Here is a 15992-nt window from a genome sequence, read left to right as displayed (position 1 = left end):
CCACGCCTGCCTGGCCTGAGAGAGGGGCCCACTACCACCCTAACTGTAGAGACCATCATTGTGCAGTAAGCATCAAAGAACACGGTTAAGATTCCTTCCTAGCAGTATTGTGGTGAATAGACTCCTGCTCTGTATACTAAACTGTACCTCCTTCAGGCAAGGAGTCATTGAAGACGCCCTCTATGGCCTCACAGTTGCTCCCGTCACCCCCGCAGATACGGCAGCGGTCCTCCCGCACATCCGAGCCCAGGATCCGGTCACAGCCCACGTGCTGCAGGGAGACAAGGGCCACAGATCAGAGGGTGCAGAGGCACACAGACACAGACACTAGCCTCTATAGAGAGCAAAGCAGAACACACACTGTCCTTTCAGCAACAGAAGTGAGGCTGATTGAAATGTTTCCCAGGTGCCTAATGAAAATACTGACACCACAGGATGTCAACAACATACCCTCTCTACCTACAGGAAACATTCCTAAGACACAACCTGTACTAAGCTATGACATACACACGTACCCCACCAGACATGTCACCAGGGGTCTTTCACAGTTGCCAAATCCAGAACAAATCAAGAAAGCGTACAGTATTATATAGAGCCATTATTGCATGGAACTCCCATTTCATATTGCTCAAATGAACAGCAAACCTGGTTAAAAAAAACAGATCAAGCAATATCTCACGGCACAACGCCTCTCCCCTATTTGACCTAGAGAGTTTGCGTGTATGTATTCATATGTAGGCTACGTGTGCCTTTATAAAATTGATGTAGTTTTGTCCTTGAGCTGTTCAGGAAGAGTAGCTGCTGCTTCGGTAACAGCTAATGGGGATCCTAATAAAATACAAAAAATACCAAATAGCAACAGAAGGTTCAAGCCAACACAAATGTTGGTCTAAATTAACTCCTGCCCTGTACAGTAACTATAACATGTGACTAGATGGATGGAGCAACCCTGGGGCACTTTAAACCCTGTTGACCCAGGCAAGTCTAGGTTCCATTAACTATCAATGTGGAAGCTATTTCCCCTTAGTAATAGCAGGACTTGTTCCAGGCCGTGCCCTGGCCCTTCAGTTCAGACTGGGCTCTGGGCCGTGTCCCCTGGTGAGCCTGGGCCAGGCAGCCTGCGCATGTGTTTCCAAGCACACACACATCTCTCTCTCTGCTCCTGCTCTCTCTCCACTCACTCTCCCTCGCTCGCTTCAAATCAATCCCTTACTCTCTGGATCCAAACCACCAAGAGACTGCAAACAATACTTACATTTTTCTCCTCACTGTTTTTGCCTTTTTATATACACCATAAATATAAGAGAGTGACGGGAGACGGGAGGAATGGGAAAGAACCTGGGAGATAGAAACTGTGAGAAATAATGAGAGAAGGAGAGTATGATAGGGAAAGAAACAGAGAGTTCTAGAAATTAAGAGATAAAGAGAGGGATGAGAAGGAAGAATGCCAGAATGATAGACCCAGAGAGAGAGAAAGAGAGAGAGAGAGAGTGAGTAAGAAACAGAGAGAGAGTGGGAGAGAGGGGCTGAAATGAATATATTTAGCAGCCAGCAGTGCAGCCAGCTGAGCTGGAAGGTCACTGAGTTCCTGCTACACAGAACAGAACCAAGGAAGAGAGGAGAGGAGGAGAATAGTTGATAAACAGGCTCCTCTCTCAGTCTGGACGAGCCCAGAGACTTCCACTCACACCCACTTCATGTGCCCAGGCCCTGAGACAGCTCCAAACAAAGCTCAAGAGAGGAGAGAGGGATGGCCGTTCAACTGCCTAATGAAATCTAGCTCTGCTCCACATAGCTGCAGGAAACCACAAAACAACAATTCAGATGTTTTGTGGTTTGGTGTCATTCAGCGAGAGTATTTCATTTTTCCCTCCTCCCCTCCCGGTACAAAGCCACTCTGCTTCTTGACAGGCTCTGAAGGCATCCAAAAACAACAGAATGGGGGAACAATCGGCATCGTTTGTGTGAGCAGTGAGCAACACCATCTGAAAGGCAATACTACTTTAAGAAGACAACCAGGAGAGTTAAATGAGAGGAGAGGATAGAAAGGACGGAGCAGTCTCACCTTGCACTCTCCATTCACACAGACATCCAGAGAGTCGTCCCGACATGGGGTCCCGTCCACCACAGCCGGAGCACGCTCTGTGTAGAAGTTATATCCCTCCGCCAGGCAGTTCAGAGAGCAGGACTTCACTCCACCTGTTCAACAGAGCAGCACAGAGAAGAAGAACATGAGACAATATTTCAATACAAACACAAATAGATCCCGGATTAGATTCTGCAGCAAATTTGGGGTGGGGGGGGGGGGGGTAACCTTGAAGTACTTAAACCCACAGTCCTACGTCTCTTGGTCTACACGTCTCTAGGTCTACACGTCTCTAGGTCTACACGTCTCTAGGTCTACACGTCTCTAGGTCTACACGTCTCTAGGTCTACACGTCTCTAGGTCTACACGTCTCTAGGTCTACACGTCTCTAGGTCTACACGTAAGCCATTATACAAAAGAGGTCTTGGCTAGATCGCTGGTGTTTTGGCAAGGATCTGACAATATCATCATGTCAGTTTTTAAGGCTGGGTTTACACAGGCAGTCCAATTCTGATATTTTCCACTAATTGGTCTTTTGACCAATCAGATCAGCTCTTTTTCCAATAACTGGGCAAAAGATCAGAATTGGGCTGCCTGTGTAAACGCAGGCTAAGAGCTGTTGGTTTCATAAGTTGTTACGTAATACTCTTGGGTAAGCAACAAATACCCAGACTTGACAATACCATCATGTCAGAGGTTTAGAAGAGCTGTGCATTGTTATTTTCATTCATTGTTTGTGATACTCTTGGGTAAACAACAATATACACTCACAGGACAGGTATACCACCCTGTTCACGAAAATGGATCGCTCCTACAGACAGTGAGTCACGTGGCTTGTTATATAAAGCAGACAGACAGACATCAAGGCATTCAGTTACTGTTCGATTGAACATTAGAATGGGCAAAACGAGTGACCTAAGCGACTTGTGCGTGGTATGATTGTCGTTGCCAGGCGTGTCGGATCCAGTATCTCAAAAACAGACACCCTCCTGGGATTTTCACACACGACAGTGTCTATGATTTACCGAGAAGGGTGCGACAAACAGAAAACATCCAGCCAGCGGCAGTCCTGTGGGCAAAAACAGCTTGTTGATGAGAGAGGTTGAAGGAGAATGGCAAGAATCATGCAAGCTAACAGGCAAGCTAACAGGCAGGCCACAAACAGACAAATAACAGTGCAGTACAACAATGGTGTGCAGAACGGCATCTCGGAACGCACAACTCGTCGAATCCTTGTCACGGATGGGCTATTGCAGCAGACCGCCACAGCGGGTTCCACTCCTACCAGCTAAAAACAAGAAGAAGTGGCTCCAGTGGGCATGTGATCACCAACACTGGACAATTGAGGAAGAACATTGCCTGGTCTGACAAATCCTTGTTCCTGTTGTGTCATGCTGATGGCAGAGTCAGGATTTGGCTTAAGGAGCATGAGTTCATGGAACCATCCTGTCTGGTATCAACGGTACAGGCTGGTGGCGAGAGGAGCAACTGTGAAGGTCTTCTATAGGATCCCATAGATGGCTGGTGTTTTGGCAAGGACATGACAATACCATCAGAAATAAGAGAGGTTATTGAGAGCTGTATGTTTCATTAGGTGTCACGTAATACTTTTGGTAAACAACACATACAGTAGCATGATTAAGAGCTAGATTGAGTTGACCAGAGAAGCAGCTGGTTCTCTATAGCAGGGGTGGGCAATTCCAGTCCTCGAGGGCCTGATTGGTGTCACAGTTTTGCCCCATCTAACACACCTGACTCCAATAGTCACCTAATCATGATCTTCAGTTTAGAATGCAATTTCAAATCAAATCAAAGTTTATTTGTCACGTGCGCCGAATACAACAGGTGTAGACCTTACCGTGAAATGCTTACTTACAGGCTCTAACCAACAGTGCAAAAAAGGTATTAGGTGAACAATAGGTCAGTAAAGAATAAAAACAGTAAAAAGACAGTGAAAAATAACAGTAGTGAGGCTATATACAGTAGCGAGGCTACATACAGACACCGGTTAATCAGGCTGATTGAGGTAGTATGTACATGTAGATATGGTTAAAGTGACTATGCATATATGATAAACAGAGAGTAGCAGTAGCGTAAAAGAGGGGTTGGCAGGTGGTGGGACACAATGCAGATAGCCCGGTTAGCCAATGTGCGAGGGCACTGGTTGGTCGGGCCAATTGAGGTAGTATGTACATGAATGTATAGTTAAAGTGACTATGCATATATGATAAACAGAGAAGCAGAAGTTGATAAACAGATCAACAGAATTTGATGAATGAGCTGTGTTTGCTAGGGATGGAGAAAAGTGTGAGACCAGTCAGGCCCTGGAGGACTGGAGTTACCCAGCCCTGGTCTATAGGATCCCATCTGCAGCAGCAAGCAGAGACAACACCACCAGAATCAGCCGTTTATATGGCATACACGCTGGCTTTCACACCATTTCATTGCTCAAACACATATACGCAATGCGATTTTGAGCTGCACTGCTGCTGTGTCGAGTTTACAACATTACACAACGTTATCACAAACACGAAAACAAATCGCTTCCACTTCGCTCTTTATTAGCACTTTCAGCCGTGAGGCCTCTTGTTGGTTGAAGACACAACACAATTACTCCAGCCATTCCCCTCCATTACTGAGAAAACCCCGGGCCGCTCTAATGTGTCTGATGGCCACGCATGGTATTTTAATGAGCTTTTGGGTTTTAGGTTCGACACAGTTAGTTTGTTCTCCCACAGCTGTAAGGACTCGGGAGCCAAAGACGGAGAGGAGAGTGGGGAGGTGGAGGGGCTATAGAGGGAAGAGAGCACAGTTTGGATTGCTAACATCAAGAGAACAAGCAGCTGATTGTGATTAAGTCCCCCCTTCACTCCCTCTATGCACACACAGACACACACACACACAGACACACACACACAGCCCTTTTGTCTCTTCGGCCCCCTCTTTGTCTGTGCCACCCCTCTACCACCTAAGGTCTGGGACTGATCAGGGCTGTGGGTTGTGAGGCTTTTGGTTTCGCTAACAGCATGGTGGGGTCAAACACTCACAACAACAAAAACGAGATTTAACAGAAACAGTGCAACTATCAGCAAATTCCCTGGGAAACTGGAATGTGGAAATCCTGCAGACTTGCACAAAAACGGACAGGCGGAGAGGAAAGAGGGAGAGAGAGGGGGAGAGAGGGAGAGAGAGAGAGGGGGGAGGGTGTTATTTGTGCACTGACAGGTGCTCTCATTTATTCCATATTACAGAGCATGCCAGCGACCACACTGAGCTCTCTTACTGGCTGACAAGGCCAATCAATGTCTCAGCACAGAAACGCCAGCACATCTGCTCTATGGGCCGACCCAACACACAACACAAACACGTACACACAATGCAACACACATACAACACAACACAGCCATTGTCTCACTTTACTTACCACCACCCTTTGGTCAACACAGTTTCCATGCTTTATAACCTGGCCAGGCTCTGGTCATGTGAGAGTAGAAATAAGTGTTAATTGGGCGAAATTCAGGACCAGGCAGGCAGCACAGTGGAACCAGCTGACAAGTCAGGACCAGGCAGGCAGCACAGTGGAACCAGCTGACAAGTCAGGACCAGGCAGCACAGTGGAACTAGGTGACAAGTCAGGATCAGGCAGGCAGCACAGGGTAACCAGTTGACAGTCAGGACCAGGCAAGCAGCACAGTGGTACCAGCTGACAGTCAGGACCAGACAGGCAGCACAGTGGAACCAGCTGACAGTCAGAACCAGGCAGTCAGCACAGTGGAACCAGCTGACAAGTCAGGACCAGGCAGGCAGCACAGTGGATCCACCTGACAAGTCAGGACCAGGCAGCACAGTGGAACCAGGTGACAAGTCAGGATCAGGCAGGCAGCACAGTGGAACCAGCTGACAGTCAGGACCAGGCAGGCAGCACAGTGGAACCAGGTGACAAGTCAGGATCAGGCAGGCAGCACAGTGGAACCAGCTGACAGTCAGGACCAGGCAGGCAGCACAGTGGAACCAGCTGACAGTCAGAACCAGGCAGTCAGCACAGTGGAACCAGCTGACAAGTCAGGACCAGGCAGGCAGCACAGTGGATCCAGCTGACAAGTCAGGACCAGGCAGCACAGTGGAACCAGGTGACAAGTCAGGATCAGGCAGGCAGCACAGTGGAACCAGCTGACAGTCAGGACCAGGCAGGCAGCACAGTGGAACCAGGTGACAAGTCAGGATCAGGCAGGCAGCACAGTGGAACCAGCTGACAGTCAGGACCAGGCAAGCAGCACAGTGGTACCAGCTGACAGTCAGGACCAGGCAAGCAGCACAGTGGTACCAGCTGACAGTCAGGACCAGGCAAGCAGCACAGTGGAACCAGCTGACAGTCAGGACCAGGCAGGCAGCACAGTGGAACCAGCTGACAGTCAGGACCAGGCAGGCAGCACAGTGGAACCAGCTGACAGTCAGGACCAGGCAGGCAGGCAGCAGAGTGACTTTCCACTGGCCTCCCATGAAGCCTCTCTCTTAGCCAGGGTGCTCTGGCATCACAGCCCACAACCCGCCAGACTGTTACCCTGTGAGCTGGGAGAGCAGCCCATAGTCTAACATATCACTTTATGGGCTGTGACAAGTCATATAATACTGCCACGGCTGTGTACAAGCCAAGTATACCCATTTCCAGCTAGTTCCACTGTTTGAAAAGTTGTTGAAATCCCTTTTGGGCTCTGTTTATGCTGGCACCGCTGAAACAGGTACAGTATGTGCTGCCTGTGAGGCTTACGGATGACGGAAAACTCTAACTCCCATGGTGCTGTGCTTTGGCAGGTCTGCCTCCAGCTAAGCAGCTGGATGGATGGATGGATGGATGGATGGATGGATGGATGGATGGGGGCTGACTGACTTGGGGGGCCTGCTGGAGGAAGGCAGCCTGCGAAAGTTGTTGGACCAAGCGCAACAATGTGGATGGCTTATGCCTCAGAAAAAAATGTATATGACTGCTAAAATGCAGCACGCTTTTTTTTAATGAACTATCCTTGGCTGTCTGAGCCGAGCCCGATGGTCTGCTAGAGGTGTCCGACTACAGGACAGACAGACAGAGAGAGAGAGGCAGCAGAGAGGAGAGAGGAAAGAGCAAGAGAGAGGGGGAAAGAAAGCAGGATAGAGAGGGAGAAATAGGGAGGAATGTAGAAGGAGAGTGCAGAAGTGAGTGAGTGAGGGGAGAGAAGGGGGCTGGGATGTGTGATATGGCCCTAACGCAGGGCAGACTGTGGCACAGCTCGTATTTTAACAGCTGCAAGGGATTTCCATTGTAAAATCAGCTGACTTGATGAAAGGAGCACTTGTTGCCTGGAGTTGGAGGGCCCCTCTGTAAGCCATTATGTTATTGGACTGGTAGATTAAAGGCAGCTATGTCGTCGAAAGTATTTATCTTTCGCATCCAGAGCAGCGCTCATCAAGCACAGGAATTCTAGCCAGACAGGAGATTGTCTGCAGCTTTCCCCTCTCCTTCTCTCTCGCCTTCTCTTCTCCTCTCCTCTCTTCTTTTCTGCTCTCCCCTCTTCCCTTTCTGGGCCCACGGTCTGGCAGCACTCTCCTGCTCAGCTCTCCCCATGTGCTGCTGCACTATTCTCTCTCTGGGAACTCACAGGCAGATGTGTCAGTCTGTCTACAGACGTTTTCAACCTGAAATGACCACCGAGCAGACAGTGTAGTTACCTCTGTAATGATGTATCCCAGTCTGCTGTGGAGGAGGGGGGGACACACACAGTTACTGTACGCACCTCCTCTGTAGGGTTGCCAGGTGTAGAATTTCCCCCGGAAAGGAACGTTGTCGAAATCGGAGCACTGAATCTCCCGGAAATCCTGAGAGCCTGCAGGGCACTCCTGAGACAGACACACAGAGGGGCAGAGATCAGCTCTGTGTCAGTCAAATCTCAGGCCTCTCAACATCAGACTTCCACTTTATCCCCTCCCCTGTCTCTTTTGCTCCCAGCAGTCATTTAAAGTAAGACTGAACTCATAGTAGCCTCTACACTCCACCAAATGCACACACGGACACACACATCCACACACTGAGGGAATTAGTTCTGAGCTGGGCAGGCTGCTGTTAATTAGGTCAGTCTGAGAGCTGTAGAGTTGGGCCGGACCAGGATTAGTATGGTGATGGTACTGTAGGCCTCTCAGAGGGAGCTACTTCTCCACTCTGCTCTGCTCCCCCACTCACATCAATATTGCACGATCTGAAGCGCTTCCTCTCTCCCAGACAATACTTTCCACCAATCGTTGGCCTGGAACCAGAAAAGCAGAGGCAAAACACATCTGAGTGCAATTGAACAATAACTCCCCAATCACACTGGGCTCTATTCTCCTCCCGCCTGGCTAGCCTCGCTCTACCACCCTGTTTCAATCTCTGACAGTCTGGATTTTTATTACTCAGCTATCCAAGTCAATTAGACTAACTCCTCAGTAGAAACACCAGAAAAAAGTCAGTTTGCCACTGTCTATGTTGATATCCTTTAATACGGCTGTCATTGTTGCACGTGGGTGATTATAGTGGGATGTTAAAATGATTGGTGGTAGACTGGCATCTATCATCCTCCACAAACAAGTTAGGAAGGAGCCAGCCAGATACAACCCAATGGCTTTACAGCTCTACAGTGGCTGTGAATTCACTGCCTACTGTCCGTCCTATGGCCAGAGTTGAGATCCACATCCCCATCCATCTGTAGCACCACTCACCTGGGGCTGTCACAGTGGCGGATGGAGGAGGACACTCCTCCCCCACAGGTACGGCTGCACTCCTCCCAGGGGGTCCAGAGACCCCACCCGCCGTCCACGCCCTCTGGCCGTGTCCCATAGGCCACACACACCCTCTTATAGCACCACTGTAACACACACAGAAGGCTAATGAAATAAAAACCAAACACCCCCCCCCCCATTTCTGCTGATCATGGAACATTCCAGTGCTTACCCCTTTCTCTATGGTATTGGTTTGACAGATGGTTCCTTCTGCAGCGGGTATGCTGCTGGTGATGCAGCGGTTGCTCTTGCTCATGCACCACAGCTCACTGCAGACTTCCTAAAGACACAGTGAGAGCTGTCAGAGTGTGTCCCTTTCAGACCATATAGAGACATCAGGCCCTGATGAGCCCAGCCAAGAGAGCCCACTGACCCGGAGCAGACGGCACCAGCGGTTGGTTCAACTACTTCTGGGCTCTGTGGTGCTAATGTATTTAAGGCTTTTACAACGGCAATAACATATGGCACTGTATTTTATTGTACTGACTGCATAGTATCAATGATAATGACACTATAAAGTACTATTTTGTGCCAGATGTCTGTTCACTCAGCTGTCGGGCCAATAAAATAGACCATATCATAAAAAGATGTTATACAATAAAGATAGCACAAGACTTCTTCATAAACTCTTCAACATGGGGCCAAAAACCAATGGGACTGGTTAAAAAGAACATGTCAACTCTAGCTAGGAGACAAATAAATAGCAGTATATCCAGTGGCTAGTGGCTACTCTGTCTGCCTTCATGCTGCACTGATCACAGTGGGCAGAGAGCCAGAGATATGCCAGAGAGGAGAGGAGAGCTGGCCTACAAACGGTGGAGAGGAGAAACGCATGTCTGCTCTGGAGTAGGGGAAGGCGGGAGAGGACATACGGTGCACGTGGTACTGATGGATCAGAAGATTTGTGTCAGTATAATTTCTACATGGTCACACATAGTACTGAATGGATCTGTCAGCTAAAAATGACCATACAGCCTTATCAGGCGAGTTATCAGGCAAAGAGGAAGGTGAGTAGGTACCCCGTATTTACACTGCCGAGACTTCACTCCATACTGGAAGCGGCACTGCTCGTCTGCGTCGTAGGCCTGGCCGGGGGCCGTGGTGGGGTACACAAACTCCTGCTTCGGGGGGACGTTGTTGAGGCATGAACCCATACCTGAGCTGTAGGGAAACAAACAGCAGACTAGAATGGGCCCAACAAACATGGACCTCACCCACAATGTACCTAGCTAGTTCATCGATCCCACTGTCCACACATAACAAACCCTGCAACTCCCTTTAATATCCTGTGTATTGGAGGTGAGTGTCAGACTCACTCCAGGAAGTTGGTGATGTAGTCTCGGCTGCAGGCAGACCAGACGAAGGGGTTGGTCTTCATGGTGATGTGTGCAGCCATCAGCTTGGCTGTCTCCTGACTGCGGGAGCCACAGGCGTTGCCCACTCCGTCATGGTTCATCCCAAACCTGCAGGGAGAGACAGATGGTACTGCGTGGATATATCTCCTGGGGGACTGAGCATGAGTGAAAAAGTTATTGGGGGTATTGGTGATGTATCGAGTAAAAGGAAATGTTTTGCTCAAACATCCTCTCCCTGTTAAAATCATATTAACACCATGAGTGCGGAACTGGGCCTGTGCAGATTTAACAGACAGCAAAGTGTCTCTGTGCTCTGCTCTCTCTGTCTGACACAGACTTCCATATGCACTGTAAAAGACAAGGCCCACCGTCTAGACAGCCCCAGGGTACAAGCACCCCATCCAGTTCAAAGGTACCTGGACTAGCCATTAGGGGGGAGCACCAATGGGTTTGCCACCTGTGAAAATACCTCAGAGGCCTGTGTCCACACGTAGGTAAATGGCACACTCAATTACTTAGCAAAAATAGTGGACTTTCAAAAATGATACCAAGTCATGGCTTTTGAAAGTAAAATATCAGAGCAAATCTAACAGAATCCTCTTTCATGGCAGGGAATGAAGAGGTTTGGAAATGACAAGCATGTCCAGTGGAGCATGTCCGATGTTACTCAGGCATACGCCTAGATAAATATGTATGCATGAGTAAGTGAGGCAGATCGGCTGGTATGCCAGGCCAGCAAGTAAAACAAAGTGTCTTGGAGGGAAGGCACAAAAGACATGCCTACTGCCAGGCCCGGAGGTAGGCCCAGAATGATATACGGTACCAGCCACAGTCGTAACTTGTTCCACTTGTTATAAATATGACAAAGAAAATATAAAGCTATTAACAAGTTGTGTATTGATGGAAATAACTCATGGAGGTAGTTATGTAACTTCTCCCTCTGGTACAGCTCTAATCTAACAGCAATCTCCCACTGAGGCTGGGCCAGTTTAGCCCCGGTCAGCGCAGGGGTGGGGGTATGGGCGAGAGGCAGGGGCAGAAGCCAGGATAGGGGAAGGGGTGGGGGGTATGGGCGAGTTGGGTGAGAGGCAGGAGCAGAATCCAGGATAGGGGCAGGGGTGGGGGGTATGGGCGAGTTGGGTGAGAGGCAGGAGCAGAATCCAGGATTGGGGCAGGGGTGGGGGGTATGGGCGAGTTGGGTGACAGGCAGCGGCAGAAGCCAGGATAGGGGCAGGGTTTCCTATGAGGGGTCACAGATAACACCAATGAAAGAGTAGTTTATTCAAACAGCCAAGGTCCATAAAGCAGAAGTTGAGCCTAAAGACCAAAGGGTTTGTCAAAGGTGATGAAGGCTATAACTGTTACAGTGATGAGGGACATTAGGGTGATATAGGTGACGTGGGTGAGCGTCTTACGTGTGTCCTATCTCGTGGGCGATGGTGAAGGCTGTGGCCAGCCCGATATCCTCGTTGATACTGCAGCTCCTCTCTGGCTCACACATCCCTCCCACTGGAGCTAGACCTGGGAAGGAGAGACACACAATACTGTCTCTAACATAGCCATACATGTCAATTCCAATTCATGCATGCTGAAGCACATACAGAGGTGATACAAGTAAAAATACATACAGTTACATGCTTATCTAAAACCTACAATTCTGCATCTACGTGTCATTTTAAGATTGTGCTAGTCAGTCATGCTGGTTAGTCAGCTGCAGCAGAGATATGGTACGTAGGTACTTAATAGTGAGGGAGTGCAAAGTCAAAATGAGGGCAGTTTCCTGAGTCACATCCCCTCCCCTGGCAGCGCTAGATTATATACCATCTGACACTGAAGCACAGTGCTTCCCAACAAGCAGCCTGTGTGTGTGCAGTGTGTGCCCAGGGTTGGCCCCCTCCTGGGCTGTGCGGGCAGGTTTAACCAAAGGTCCTACCTAGGGTTCCACATGGCTTGTTCTTGTAGATGCAGATGTCGTACCTGGGAACAGGAAGGAAAATAAACCGTTTACAAAAATGAATACTCTGGCAGTCGGTGCGTCCACACCCTGACATGCACTCACACTAAAACATACATTCAGCAAAAAGCACTCAAACATGTCATCACACACACGAAGACTCTCACAAATACACACTCTCCTCTCTCGCTGTTGCTTTCTCCCTCCCCCCACTCTCTCTCTCTCCGACACTAAGCCCTATGGACACATAGCAGACCTGATAAGTAACTGATACGGTCTGAACAATGGCAGGAAAGAAAAGGACGGTTACTAAAAGGATGGGTACTTAATTTTCCATCCCTCTTTGATAAAAGTCTTCATATAAAGAACCTGTTCTCACAGACCAAACATCCCAAGATACTCCAAGCTACTAGGAACAGGGGCCCATGCATAAGCAGAGGAGTGTTTTTCAGTGAGTAGTGCTCTGTTGTATCGCTCTGCATGCAGTATTGTGTTTCCACTGCTGTTTCCCCCTAAATAGAGTGCCTCACTAAACTGCACTTTGCTTCCTTGGCCCGGCTCAGGGCTGTCAGATTCAAGGCAGCTGTGCTCTGATTCCTTCTCTCTCTCTCTCTCTCTCTCTCTCTACAACACTCTCTCTCCAGATGCTCAGTTGAGCATAACAGCCTAGGTTTCATCACTCCAGACAGGACCAGACACTAACGCACACTTGGCGAAAATGACAGGCCATGAGGCAAGGAAGGTGTCAGTGAACTCAGAAGCATCTCGAGGGCAGAATATGGAGTTAGTTCTTACTAAAACTGTGATTCAAATAAGGATTTGAGCACAATATATTCTGTTTGTCCAATAGACTCAGTGGTGGATCATTAAGGAATTAGGCTAGAGGTTTCATTATGTGCATTGTTATCCTACACATACAGCACCCGTTCCGCCAGTCACATTGTGTTAAAGGGACCCAAAGCACACACATCCCTGGGTCGCTCATCTTTTCAATTCGCTGCAGCTAGTGACTGGAACGAGCTGCAACAAACACTCAAACTGAACAATCTACTCATTCAAAGACACACGGACACTCTTACTGACAGTTGTGGCTGCTTTGCGTGATGTATTGTGGTCTCTACCTTCTTGCCCTTTGTGCTGTTGTCTGTGCCCAATAATGTTTGTACCCTGTTTTGTGCTGCTACCATGTCGTGCTGCTGCCATGTTGTGTTGCTACCATGTTGTTGTCATGTTGTGTTGCTGCCATGCAGTGTTGTCATGTGTTGCTACCATGCTATGTTGTGGTCTTAGGTCTCTCTTTATGTAGCGTTGTGTTGTCTCTTGTTGTGATGTGTGTTTTGTCCTATATTTTTTATTTATTTTTATTTTTAATCCCAGCCCCTTTCCCTGCAGGAGGCCTTTTGCCTTTTGGTAGGCCATCATTGTACATAAGAATTTGTTCTTAACTGACTTGCCTAGTTAAATAAAGGTCAAATATATATTTTTTTAATCAATTGACAATGCTAGAGGGTGCCTTTCAGTACTTAGATCAGTATTCTGTCTTGAGATCTGTGCACAACTCTTAAATTTTCACAAAATTTCCCCATTGGCCTCAATTAATGCTTTACGCAAAAGTCAAGAGTTGTGAACACTGAATCACTAAGAATGTTCCGGTGCTGAGTGCTGACCTGGTGATGAGCACGGCAGTGTCGTGGTGAGCAATGCCGTTGTCTGGGATGGCGTTCCCATTGCCATTCCGGTTCTGGATGGATTTCTGCCACTTACAGAAGCTGTCCAGGGACTTCCCTGCATGGTGGTTTATCTCTAAAGTCGGCTGACAGACAGAGACAGAGAGGTAATACTGAAATCAACATATTCAGGAACAGAGTACAGTGAAATAATCAAATTACTGTATAATCACTTTTAGGTTTTCATAGATATGTCACTTTTACTATCTGCCACCACCTGACAACCATTTATAAGCCAGAGGGAGTAATGAGACAGACATTCCCCAGGTGGTCCAATAATTAATTTCCACTACATAAACAGAATTTATCAGTACAACCATAGCTGTGCAATGAGCCTAGTATTAGGCAGCCCAGCCCTCTGCCACGAGGCTATTGAACTTCTACTGCTTTGCTCTCCCTCTGCCATTAGCCGCCCTGGCAGGGGGAGGGAATACTCTCCTGGCTACAGCTGAGTATGCTCGTAACACAGGAATGCACATGGTGATGACATAACTAGTAATTGTCACATCCCACAATCCATCTCTGGGCTCAGCGGGCTGGCTGGCCTGTTTTGTTTTCCAGGGGCAGTTTTCAGCTTGGAAGTCTCTGCTCTGGGAGACAACTTTTGTTCTTACCCCAATCTCAACAGACCGAACGGCAAGAATAACACTAATACTACTGCTAATGATCATAACATTTATTTATTTGTCAGATGACATACTGTATGCCCGGGGCAAATTTCAGGAGCTTATTTGCAGCTATCTGGTATGAATCATACAGGTTGTTAACCACTTAAACTCGTGGAAATGGGCCCATATGGATAGGGCCAAATTGAAATGTTTCTTACAGAATAAATATTAAAACCATATGCATGACCATGGTAGCAATTGGTGAAATTATCAGACCAAAAGGTGAGGACACAACAGTTCACCTGACAAGACTGAATTCATACATTACACTGTTGATTTTATGTGCATTTTACATTTACTGTACTTTTCACAGCATTTGTCAATAATGAAATCTGAAAATACCCTGGATACATTCAGCAAACATAATAAGAATATTAATATACATTTTGTACTATGTAAGAAAAACTATTACAAGGGTTTGAGTGAGAGGTCTCATTGGTGTCTCCAAGTGGCCACACACCTCTCCAAACTGCACAGTTCCTAAGTCATTCCATTGCACTTTTATGGCTCAAGGAAAGAGCCTTCCACTAAGGCTCTTTATTTTTAGCTCTCCTAACTTTACTATTGAGGAACTGAAGCAAGCACACTTATAGCTGTTTGTTTAGAACACAGACCTGCGTCCCCACCATCACACAATTACTGTTGTTTACACAATCCAAACATTTTCATTATACTATAAAATCACAGTCTGGGTCAGGTGGGCATCATTTGAAAGCTTATCCTATTGCCAACATGGCCTTCTGAGTAATAAAATACAATGTTACAGTGTTAGGCTTTCAAAAGGCACTTCAGACAAACAGATTGCAATTTTGGTGTGCATAGAAAGGAGTCATGAGTGCATTCAGGTGTGTGTTCCACGGCAAATGTTCTTCACAATACGACAAAACAAACTTTTATACAACGGGTGGGTCTAATCCTGAATGCTGATTGGTTAAATGCGCATTCCAGCCGGTGTCTATTCCACAAGTTACCACCACTATGACATTAAAATGCCTATTTACTCATCTGAGTGTGTTCCATCTGAGTGTGCAATCCACTGTCTCATCAGCCCAGCCAGGCACTTTATAAACGTGATCTCCACTATAAAAATCTAGACATTATCTCACATTTCTTTTAGAGTAACATTTAGTTTTCAACAACGGAGATTTGTAAAAACCTTGCAGTCTGTCTCTCCGACATTTGCAACATTGTTTCAATATTCAAATTCGATCTCCAGCCGTCCCATAGTAATGAACGTGTAGGTGTCAGGGTTCGGGAAGAGGCAGGAAGCGTTTCTCAGCCAGTTGAAATCATAAATCAGCTGGCATCATTTTTATGGATATATACAAAGAAATGTCAATTGAAAAAAGTTACAATGAAACGAAGTGCAGCTAGTTTGCAGTCTTCCCAGCTTCAGTTTGAAAAGATTGTGTTAGA

The 15992-nt window shown here is 47.5% G+C and overlaps 1 protein-coding gene across 1 annotated transcript in view; it reads right to left on the bottom strand.

Moving 5' to 3' along the window:
* adamts10 (ADAM metallopeptidase with thrombospondin type 1 motif, 10) overlaps positions 1 to 15992 on the bottom strand; it is a 42068-nt gene that overhangs the window by 13673 nt on the left and 12403 nt on the right. Inside the window, exons 7-17 of the mRNA XM_055861330.1 lie at positions 13849 to 13994; positions 12161 to 12204; positions 11643 to 11748; positions 10189 to 10335; positions 9892 to 10033; positions 9045 to 9152; positions 8813 to 8958; positions 8298 to 8361; positions 7855 to 7957; positions 2066 to 2199; positions 148 to 271 (exon numbers count right to left, since the gene is read on the bottom strand). Of these exons, the coding sequence (XP_055717305.1) occupies positions 148 to 271; positions 2066 to 2199; positions 7855 to 7957; positions 8298 to 8361; positions 8813 to 8958; positions 9045 to 9152; positions 9892 to 10033; positions 10189 to 10335; positions 11643 to 11748; positions 12161 to 12204; positions 13849 to 13994 (1264 nt within the window). The remainder of the gene's footprint in view (positions 1 to 147; positions 272 to 2065; positions 2200 to 7854; positions 7958 to 8297; positions 8362 to 8812; positions 8959 to 9044; positions 9153 to 9891; positions 10034 to 10188; positions 10336 to 11642; positions 11749 to 12160; positions 12205 to 13848; positions 13995 to 15992) is intronic.

The sequence above is a fragment of the Salvelinus fontinalis genome, chromosome 14 (assembly GCF_029448725.1).
Source record: "Salvelinus fontinalis isolate EN_2023a chromosome 14, ASM2944872v1, whole genome shotgun sequence".
Lineage (NCBI taxonomy): Eukaryota > Metazoa > Chordata > Actinopteri > Salmoniformes > Salmonidae > Salvelinus > Salvelinus fontinalis.
Note: the sequence above shows the minus strand (reverse complement) of the source record. Positions and strands in the feature narration are given on the sequence as shown.